Source organism: Cygnus olor, chromosome 2 (assembly GCF_009769625.2).
Source record: "Cygnus olor isolate bCygOlo1 chromosome 2, bCygOlo1.pri.v2, whole genome shotgun sequence".
In the NCBI taxonomy this organism is placed as follows: Eukaryota; Metazoa; Chordata; class Aves; order Anseriformes; family Anatidae; genus Cygnus; species Cygnus olor.
In genome coordinates, this window is record NC_049170.1 from 27,417,719 (window position 1) to 27,428,779 (window position 11,061).

General features: G+C 34.8%; 1 protein-coding gene across 1 annotated transcript in view; it reads right to left on the bottom strand.

The window, feature by feature from the left end:
- COL28A1 (collagen type XXVIII alpha 1 chain) overlaps positions 1-10,745 on the bottom strand; it is a 66,338-nt gene extending 55,593 nt beyond the window's left edge. Inside the window, exons 1-9 of the mRNA XM_040549130.1 lie at positions 10,574-10,745; positions 9,525-9,681; positions 8,388-8,947; positions 6,607-6,627; positions 5,900-5,956; positions 4,512-4,565; positions 3,936-3,977; positions 3,211-3,237; positions 2,205-2,249 (exon numbers count right to left, since the gene is read on the bottom strand). Coding sequence (XP_040405064.1) covers positions 2,205-2,249; positions 3,211-3,237; positions 3,936-3,977; positions 4,512-4,565; positions 5,900-5,956; positions 6,607-6,627; positions 8,388-8,947; positions 9,525-9,657 — 939 coding nt within the window. The 5' untranslated portion in view covers positions 9,658-9,681; positions 10,574-10,745. The remainder of the gene's footprint in view (positions 1-2,204; positions 2,250-3,210; positions 3,238-3,935; positions 3,978-4,511; positions 4,566-5,899; positions 5,957-6,606; positions 6,628-8,387; positions 8,948-9,524; positions 9,682-10,573) is intronic.
- Positions 10,746-11,061: the final 316 nt, after the last annotated feature.

An 11,061-nucleotide genomic window follows, 5' to 3' on the forward strand; every position in this document is an offset into this window, starting at 1 on the left:
AGTTTGCAAAAATCATTTTAAAATGCCCTATTTAATTACTCCATCAGCTGTTATTTCTCCATTTAAAGAGCTGTTACCAGCTACTGCTACTGCAGATAGCTCACAAATCTTTTTGCTGCACTATTTTTCTTCAGTCACCAGAATGCTTTTTCTATGGGATTTCTCTTCCAGTTGACTCAATACTCAGATATAACTTTTCTAAAGAAAGAATAGTTCTCAGCAGATGGGCTACCTGTCTTTTCTTTCTTTTAATTACTGATATCTCTGAGTACAGAGGCATCAGCAGGCTGTTGCATTTTTCATAGCACACGGCACATTCTGAACCTCTAATAGCCCTAGCAAATTTATCAGTGACATCTATGCAACCAAACTCCCTCTACTATCTTCATGTACAGATTCAGAAGTTCTAACAATTCTGTACTCCCAGGCATTAGCTCCCAGGCTGAGTGCCAACTGTCAGAGAGCAGACAACCCCATGCAGTTCTAGGTCATTTTACAAAAACTACAAAAGCCATAGATGGCACGAAAAACAATATTTTGGTGTCATGATACTTACTTTTGGTAGAATAAAAATATATGATTGGAGGCAGTTTTTATTTCAAAGCTGAACACAAACTTTCTGAATTTCAAGCTTTATCAGCTTTTAAAGAAACTGAGACTGATGGCATCAAAGCCTCTGCCAGAGTCAGTTTGATTAGTGGGATAGTAAAGCTGGTGGTGGGGGAATGGAACATCTTCAAATCAGACAGTGCTGCCAATTTTGCTTTAATACCCATCTCTGCAGTTTAAAGATCCAGCTTAGGATATTGAAGCTATTCTTCATACATTTGGGCACATCTGCTCTGTTTCTGATGATTTTGCCTGGCACAGATTTCTTTCATAAAAAGGAAAAAAAAAAAAAAAAAAAAAAAGAAAGAATCATTATGTTCTATCTTCTGCATTTTGTAATGAGAAGCTGGGAATTCTGGAAGTGACGATAATTCTCATTTGCTCGCTAAATTCTTGAAGTCCATAATCCATTTTAATATCTGATCCTCTACAGATGTCAAACTTTTTTTTTTTTTTTTTTTTTAATCGCTGTCCTCAACAGAAATGAAACAAGCAAATTTCCAGCAGCCCTGGCACATGGTTTCTACATCCAGATTTTTGGCTGATTAGATTATGTTCTTTGCCAGTTTCTGAACAGCTTCCTTTTATCTTAGTAGGCATTTCACATAACCCCATGCTATTTCTCACATATTGCCTGGATAAAGAAGTTAAGAAGTTATGGTATTTTTTTATTCTTGTAAGAAACGCAATTCTTTCACATTCTTACTAGATATTTCAGCCTCTTCTGACTCACTTGCTGACATTTTGTACCCCAGTATCTCACAACATACACAAGATCTTTCAATTTTTATTAGTACAATTTATTATTTTCTTTGCAACAAATATTACTGCTTTAGATATTTCCTAAAGCCTATCTGAAATTCATCATCAAATAGCAGGTGCCAGGAATAGTGAGCTTTTCAAGTTGGTCTTTGATAATGGCAATCATAATGCGGATGCTAAAACTGAATAAATGTTTTGACAGAACAAGCAATTCTTAGCTAGTTGGTAGTACCTAACGCTAAATCAGTGATTTGTAGAACTTGCACAAGCCTCTTTACATGAACTCAACATACATGATTATCCCTATCAGGACTTCACTATCCTTCCATCTTTTCATTGTAAAATCCATGTAAAATCCACATTCACCTGAATGAATTTTGCACTTCAAGTTAAAAGAAGAGAAACAGATAAAAGTGTGAATACATATCCGCACAGAAGGTCTGACAGACTTCTCCTTACAGTTGTTCAGGTTGTATAACAATCTGTTTCCACTGTAATATAACCACACGCTTGAATTAAAATTTACATTTTAAGGAAAAAAATCTGGTTAACTCTGTAACACCCTCACAGTCCTTTGTAAATAGAGCTTGGAGTTAGTTAGGACAGCCTTCGTTTTAGGTATATGACTACATTTCTTTTGCAAAATGGAAAAAAAAATATGGTAAACTGGAGGTTCAGTTTCTATGAACAGTATTTTTAGCGTGAATATACCTCTACTACCAGGGAATGTTCAATTTTTACAGTAATCTTTATGAGCTATGTTTATGAGTATGTCACATGATTTTCTAATATCTCCATCAGTGTGCAATAGTTTAAATAAAAATTGTACTTACTCTTTCGCCTTTTATTCCTGGGGATCCACATTCCCCTCTTTCACCCTTAATAAGAAATTAATAGGTTAGTAACTAAACAAGACTTCTTGATTACATCAGTGGCATTAAAGACTGTGCAAGCAGTTCAGTAGCAAAAGAGGTTTAGTAGATTTTGAGGACCTGAGAGTTGCATCCTTAGATGCCACTGTGGAAGATATGGTGTGCTGTACTTAGGGTGCATGCTTTTGCTCCCTGAAAATACCTACAAAATTTCCAACCTACATAGCAAAAGGGTAATATATTAAAATCTAATACGTTTTTCTGTATTTTTCCACCTTGCTGTGCTGTCTCCAGAGAGCCTGTCTCCATATATTTTAATTTCATTACTGTGATGTTCAAGATTTTCCTGAGTAACAATTACGAGATTGTATGAATGGAATGAAGAAATAGAATTACTTGTCAAAATGGGATTATCTCCATTTCTGTAATGGCCATGATGGTTAAGACTGCTGTGATAATTTTGGCTTTGGCATTAGACAAGTCACTGAACTATATAATTTTTTAGCTCCTTGGAGAGCCTATCTTGATATTTGGTTTGGCCAAGCATTAGCTCTTTAGAGAGATAGTTAGCTTCCTTGTGGTAAGTTTTTTAAAAGCTCCCAAGTGACACATCTTTTTTGCTTGTAAAATACAATTTCACATTCTTTCTATTTAATTTGTTCTTTGATCCTCATCTTTCTTATTCTTCTGAGCAGCTTTATTTCCGGTCTTTGACATTTTTCATTTCATATTTAGATTGTATTTTTAATCTTTTACTTTTTATTTATTCATTTATGTATTTATTTTAATTCTAACAAGCCACTATGCAAATTTAGGTAAATTACGTAAATTCCGACTTTACTTCCAGGAATTGCACTGGGAGCTCTCATGACAAAAAGATGAGACTAGCTCTTGCTTCCATTCTTTCACATACAGTCAACAAGTGACAATCCATTCTTACACTACTTCCATTCTGTAAAAATCTTACCTTTTCACCCTTATAGCCAGGAGCTCCCTGTTTGAAAAAATGAAAAAAAAGGGGGGGGAGGGAAATCATAAAAGAGAATGCAAAGGCATAACACACTGTTAATTTACATAGGAAAAAACAGTAAAGAATTACGTTTAAGAAGTTTAACTGTTCATGAAAATAAAATATCTCTCTGGAATACCTCATTTAACTTGTAATTATCTGAAAATTCAGAAATGTGTACTTTTTCCTCATAACACTGGACATAAATGTGCCAGATTAGCAGTCTTATTAGATATACACTACCATTTAAAAAGGATTTTTAAACTGAACTGATCTTTTGTATGGAGCAGTGTTAATCTTTCTACTGTGAATCAACAAGAATCCAAGCTTAGAAATATCAGATATCAGAAGCCAGAACTACCTAGATGCTGTTAGTGATGACATCTTCAGTTTCTTCAGGAAAATTATAACGCAAGTCAGTGCAAAATCACCTAGCACCAGAAGTTCCTTTTGTCAGTAGCATCCTAACTCTACAATTAAGCACATGGTTAGACTAAAGCAATTTTTAATGTGTTTCCCTCAGTATAGATGCTTGTCTAAACTAGAACTTAGTTTAGGTGTTCTAAATAATTCTGTAAAGTGGATGTGTGAAAAATGGAAAGAAAAAAAAGTTTGTTTTCAATTCAGTGGAGTTAAACTGTGGTATCCTGTGATGTCACTGTGATAACTGTGATGTCACATACCTCTTCACCTTTTTCTCCATGATCTCCTTTTTGAGCATCACCCTATTGGAAGCAAAGGAATATAATTGAAATATATAGTGCTTTTTTATTTATTACTATTACACTAAAACCTAGAACACTGTTTAAGGATCAGAAAATGCTTTTCCTACTTAGGAACATCCCACTTCCTCCCACAGTCAAGAACACACAGTTCCCAGACATTAACACAGTCAACTACTGTCAGTAGATGACAGAAATCTCAGTCACCAGAGCAAGCTGCTCCATACAAGGGATTTGTGTACTGTCAGAAAGCTCTGTGGAGCTTAATGAGCCTTCAGACAGATGCAGAGATCTCTGCTAATAGAGAAATACTTGAATGATAGGCAGTGTTGGTAGTAGTTTAGTTTCAAATTTTTCTTTCTGCCTCCTGAAGCAGCTAACTAAAAATCTCTCATAGCAAAAGTCAATCTTTTAAATCACATTTTACCATGCCTCTTCTTTGCTATTTTCACCTGTATGGTTTGTACAAAACTAGATAGAAATTTACTTTGTTGCTTTTTGTTTGATTCTGTGTTTGTTTGTTTAAACTCTCTTTACCTTGTTTCCTTTTGGTCCAGGTTCACCTTTTTCCCCCCTGTTTCCAGCACTGCCCTGAAACAAAGCAGGAAAATGTTATTATGATTGTATGGAAAGAATTCCCAGTTCCTCTAAGACTGCAGCTTTGGGGCAGGCCAAAATTATTCTTGAATAAGTTAAGGTATAAATCCACACTGATTGAGGTATGGCACATGTGGCACTACTTTCACTTAGCTAAAAATTATAAGGTAACTGTGATTTATTTATTTATTTATTTGTCAATGTTCAATGATAAATACATTTTCTACCTTCAACTTTAGCAAAGCAGAACGGTTCAAAGTCTAAACAGCAAGGTGTCACAGAAAACATGATACAGTTTCTCCTCCCTATTTTTACAGATGTACCCATCACTATCTGTTCCCCTCTACTTCAAAAAAGCTGTGCATAGAACATCTTAGTGTTGATATTCAGCAGCTCTAAAATAAAAAATTAGTAGAAACCCTTAGATCTGTTTGGAGGATCATGAAGGTGTGGAACAGAAAGCTCAGTGTATACATATACATAAACTAATTTATATGTACATATGTATATATATGTATAAAAATTGTATATTAAATTAGGTTACATCTAATCACTTTGCATAAAATACCTAAAAATTTTTGGATCTTAAATTATCAACTGGAAGAAGGGGTTTTAGTTCCAGGTGGACATTATCCAGAGGCAAGAGACTGGATGATAGGCCCTGCTGTCATAACCTGCTACAGATGTTTGGTCAGTTGCTTGGGGTCCAGGGAGAAAGGCAAAACCATTTATATGTACCTTGGCTGTCTTTGGGGAAGCTATTAAAGATACAAAAGGGATCACAGAGGTCATACGCTCTGAACTCTCACTTCTCTGTTCTTTACCAGAGTCAAGAAACAGTTATGTGCTAAAGTGGTACAAGAGAAAAGCAAGTGACAGAGGCAGAGTTTTAGACTTTTCTTCACATATGCCATCACTCTCAATCTTTTGAACCTTTATACCTACACAAATAGAAACTGCTGGTAGAAACAACCCTTTGTCTAACAGACCTTTTCTTCCTTGTATCAAGTTTCAAAAATAACTTCTTGATTCGGGATTCAAAATCACGCATAGAATGTTTACCCAGTAATATAAATGTGTTTCCAAGGCAGTATGTGATTATATATAGATAGATATATCTATTTATTTATTTATTTTAGCTCTTAAAATGTCAGGGGCCTTTCAAGAGATTTCAGTGATAAGCTATGATGCATTACTTTTGCTTACCCTATATGCACAGCTAATGTCCTGCTTTTATAGACATAGTGACCCATTATAGTATTTTGAATCATTGATCTTAATGATTAAAACATAAATTTCCAAGGTTTTTCAAGTGAATGCATACTTACAGAATCACCTTTGTCTCCTTTTATTCCCTTTTCACACACACAGTTCTTCTGCATACACTAAAAGGTTGATAGAAACATTAAGTAGAACATTTCCAAATGTATTATTTCAAATTTTGTAAGCAAAAAATCTGCTTTTGCCTAGCGACATGGTAGAGAACATAAAAATAAATAATATGCTAATAACCATCTCCTTTATAATCAACATTACACTTCTGTGTAGCTCCACCAAAATCAGCTGTTTCAATCCCAAACTTTATTTATTACACAAACAAATAAATCAATTACTATTGTAACTACAAATATTTAAGGTTGCATATACCTAGTATATAATGGTGTGAAATCTTATGTAATTTCTGGACAATTTTGACATTGCTATTTTTTTTCTAACGTGACAACTAATGAACTTCCATGTGTTATACCAGTCTTACTCCACTTTGTTAGGAAGGGTTCTTTATGCATTTAGGCCTTACTACTGACATTACCCAATAACAAACAGAAGTTGTAGATTTATCAGGAACAGGGGAGAAGAAATGGATAAAAATGTAAATAAAAGCAACCATGGTAGGAAACTCTACTCAGGAAAGGAAGGGTGGTTAATCTTGCAGCACTGATGCATCACAGGAGAAGCAGAGATCAAGAGAAAAAGATATGCTCTGGTATTCATAAGCGTAATCAAGAGTAATAAGAGTAAGACTCAAAAAAACTACCTGCTTCTGAAGTAAGGCTTCCTGGAAAGAAAGAATATATATATATATATTATTTCCATATAGATTTCATTTAACAGTGTAGTAATTTAACCATTTTTCCTCTCTAGTTTACAGAATTTGCAAGGTGAATGGTAAAGAAGGTGAACACCTTCAAGCATCATCCCTTTCTTACATTGTTAATTACCAGTCTATGCAACCAGTCATACAACAAAGGATTCTCTGGTATGAGGAGGGGGTTGCTCCATCTGACCCACAATGATCAGAAAGCAAATGGACAGCTAAATGACAATATTAAGAATCAAAGCTAAGAACGGGAATATGAAAAGACTAATGAGCTATGGAAGCTCTTACAAGGATAATATGTATGGGAAGGACTCAATGTTTTTATCAGTGTTATGCATGACATCAGTAACCTTTTAAAGTCTTAACGTGCTCAGAGACACGCTCCATGTGCTGGGAAACACCCTACCCTTCAATGGTTATGACAGCAGCTGTGCTATTATTGTCCGAGCACACAACTCCTTGGAGAGCGTCTGGAAGGAGGAAGCTCCCTCAGTCCTGACTATTAATGTGAGAGAGACACACCACAAAAATATTCCTCTCCAGAGCACCATTCCCTGAGATCTCTGGAAAGAGTTTTCATTCTCTAAATGTATAACTTCACAGGTATACACACTTCACAGGTATACACGTGTAACAACATGAAATATTTTAGAAATGCCTTTTGCTGCCTGTATCTGTGAGATCTCTAGCCATGTGCACAACCTAGCCATTTGTTTTCAAACATACCAGCTAGCAAGTTTCCATTTCCGATTTTAAATTTTCTAAATCAGTTTTACCACCCTCAAGAGAATAATAAAAAAATGACATAAATTCTGTATTGACTATTCCCTTAATTGAATTCCCTATTGAATTTTCTAAAAATTATTTTCCTCCAAATTATCTTAATTTATTATGTGCAAAGTCTTCTCTTACTCAAAAGTACTTTCTAGCATTTTAAAAAGCAAGGGGTTCCTAGGCCACCCTAACACTTTGCACATTAGTGCTTAAAAGCCAGAAAGATCATGTCCAGCTGATATCTATCTTACTGCAACACTTTTGTTTCTCCTAAACTAAGAAATTAATTAAGCAGTATTTCTTACATTTTCTTATGTGTGTCTTATGTTGCGATAGAAGGGCAGAGAGCTAAGTGCCCTTAAATAAATAAATAGAGTGGTAGATTTAGAGTATTTTGGAAACCTGATCCCACTGAAGTCAATAACAAAAAACTCCTGTTGCTTCAGCAGACGTTCTTGAACTGCAGTGGTGAAGGCACCAGCTTTTGATGTATTCCAGTGACTTCAGTAGACATACTTCAATACAATCTGTAAAGAGAAGTCTGCTCACATCTCTTCAGGATCAGGATCATACTGCTTTTGTTTGTTACCTCTTATATCTGCCATGAAATTTGAAAGTTGATCAGTCTGAGTCCAAATGGATAGTTTTATCACTACTCTAAGTAGTAGAGTTACAAGCCTTGACTATGGTCAAACTAAATTGTCAGTCTTAAGTTGGTTCTCAAGCCAATAGTTACTGACCTTCTCTGCTACCAACCATGGAGCCCATCTTATGCAGACATCCCACACAATGTTTAAAATCTTCCTGAAATCCCAAGCCTGAGGTCAGCTCCAGATCCCCTTTGACCTGCAAGTCTCTGCACTGAGTTCAGGACTTATCTATCAAAGTTAAATGAAATCTGCCATGGATAGATGGGGGACAAGATTACAATCAGCATTACTTACCAGCTCTGATGCTACATCATCTATCAAGTTATTATCATCCAGGCATAAGACTTGTTTAGAAGATGAATCACCAGATATCATACGCAATTTTTCTTCTTGAACATTTTTCTTAGAAAGGCCAATGGTGAAAAAATATATTCCAAGACTCCTAGCTGCTGCAGCTATACCCTGGATATTAGGGCTGTTTGGATGATCCACACCATCAGTCATCAAAAAAGCCACTTTTGCACTTCTTTTACGACCTTCAGTTTTAAGCAGCTGAGTGGCATTGGAAATTGCATAATAGGAGTAGGTTCCATGGCCAATGAAGCCCAGAGCCTTGATTTTCTCTTTAAAATTCTGCACATTTTTCCATGCTGTAAAGGGAAGATCAATGCTGACTGTGCTGCTGAACTGCATACCTGCTAGTCTGATATTGTACTTCTGAGATTTAACTGGCTTCATCTGGAAAATGTTGTCAGTTAAGTTTTGAATAAAATTCTTCTGTAAATTAAACAACTGATTTTTGGCACTTTCTGAACTGTCCAAGATAAAGACTATATCAATTAGACACATATCACCTGTAATGAAACAAGAAAGTTTTATGAGTGATGGGCACACCTGCATGACAGATTTCAGATAATTCTCTGCAACAAACCAGTCCTAAAGCCATTTCCCAAATAATTCCTGTCTTTCCAGTAAAAATTCCAAGAAATTTCATTGTAAATGCCAAGAAAGTCTACTGAAGTCAAGTAATTTAATCTAATTTAATTCATACGAGTATTATTAAAAATGTCTATAGACAAAGACTTTCATAGCAGTATTATTAAAGGTCTATAGACAAAGACTTTCAGATTAGGGTCTTAATGGGGTTGTGTCAGCATTTTAATTGAATTTGTATAATTTTTCCACATGCAATTTCAAATAGGCTACTTATCACTTATCTTAAAAGAGGTATGAGGGTCAATGAAAATCAAAGGTCCAAATGGAGTGCCTGAACAAGTAAATGCGGGATACACCACAGTTTTGAAGCCCAATAATCAAAATAAATCATATTTTATAAATGCATGCATAAGTTTTCAGTTACTAGTTAATTATCCTGAAATATGAGGAGGCATGCAACATGGTCAATCAGAAAATTTAAGAAAATTGTTTTACCCTCATCGTTTTGCACAAGAGAATTAGATTTTTTTCCTTTCTTTCTGTTTTGCCCATATACTATCTGGTATGTTGTCATAGCCAGAAGTAAAAAGCAAAAGAAAGAATGTTTGTTCCACATAGTGACTTTCATCCCAAATTAGATGACTTTTCCTTCCTGTTATAAGAAAAAAAAATAAATATCTGTGAATAATTCATTAATAGATAAAAATAAGTAAATACACATACTTTACAGACAGAATACAGATTTGTGGGAAGCACAATTCTAGAGGCAACATCTAAAAAACTATTATAAAACGTCACGGGGAATGTGATTTAAGCCAAGCAGCCAGTGCAATCCCAACTGTAGCTCACATGTATATTATAGCCTGTTTTACTGGAGAATAAATACAGGTACAACACAGTGCTCCCTTTTCTTTCTTAAAAATGTCAGTGCTACCTTTACACCTCAGAAAGAAACATCTCAAAAAGAAAGGTAAAAGAAATTTTTATTAACTTATACTGCTTTTAACATATTTTGCTATTAAACTAATTATATGAAAATAGCAGAAATATTATAGAAAACATTGAATATAGTTTGTTTCTAGAAATCCTTAACTGTTAGGAATAAACAGATCTGGGTGTTTTGGAATGAGATAAATTACCCAGGGCTGGAACATCAGTATGAACAATTTCTTATAAAAAACAATAGCTTAGTAGTGAAATTCAGTACATGAATGTATCATTAATATACAAGGCTGTAGTAGAATGTGTGCAGTATTGTCTGTAAAGACAGTATGCTATTATAATGACAATATACACTAATAAAATCAATACTAGAATCTTTAAGTCAGTGATTCAACATATTTCTAGAGAAAATGGATATCTATTGAAATAAAAAATGCCTTTAATTCACAGTAATTAATTTTAGAAATCATTAATAACAAATACATTACATTTAAAAGTCTTTCCTAAATACTATCTCCAACTCCATCAAGCAGTTACATATACAGAATCCATCCGTGTAATGCTCTAAAAATATGAAAAGAATAACTTTATAAGTCTCTTACCTTCAAAGTCATTCAAAGAGCAAACTGTGGACTGAATAAGCTGTCAGTGTAGAAAATATGTCCAGCAAGTCATACTGGAAAGTATATATTTTTTAAGAAAATACAGGAATCTGTACATAGTCTATCCACTTGCAAATGGCTCTACCTTGCATCTAGATCCTTTATGGTCCATTATTCCTGTTTAGTTGGCCAATGTTTAAATGAGAACAGTCAGGCACTTAGCCAGTGCTGAGTATTTTGTTAAAGGCACAGTGTCAGTCTAGGAGCACGAGTGTTCTCCCACGTTACAAAACTGAACTTTTACATTAAAGTACTTGCTTCTAAACAATTTGCATCTTTATCTATCACTTTGTCAGCTACGTCTCTTCAGCTTCTCTACATTAATGTCCCAGTACTGGCTAGATCAGAGATGTGACATTAGTATATTATCGCTTACAGAATTTGGTTTGCAGACTTGCCAGGAGCATGAGCACGTCTCAAAGGTGGTA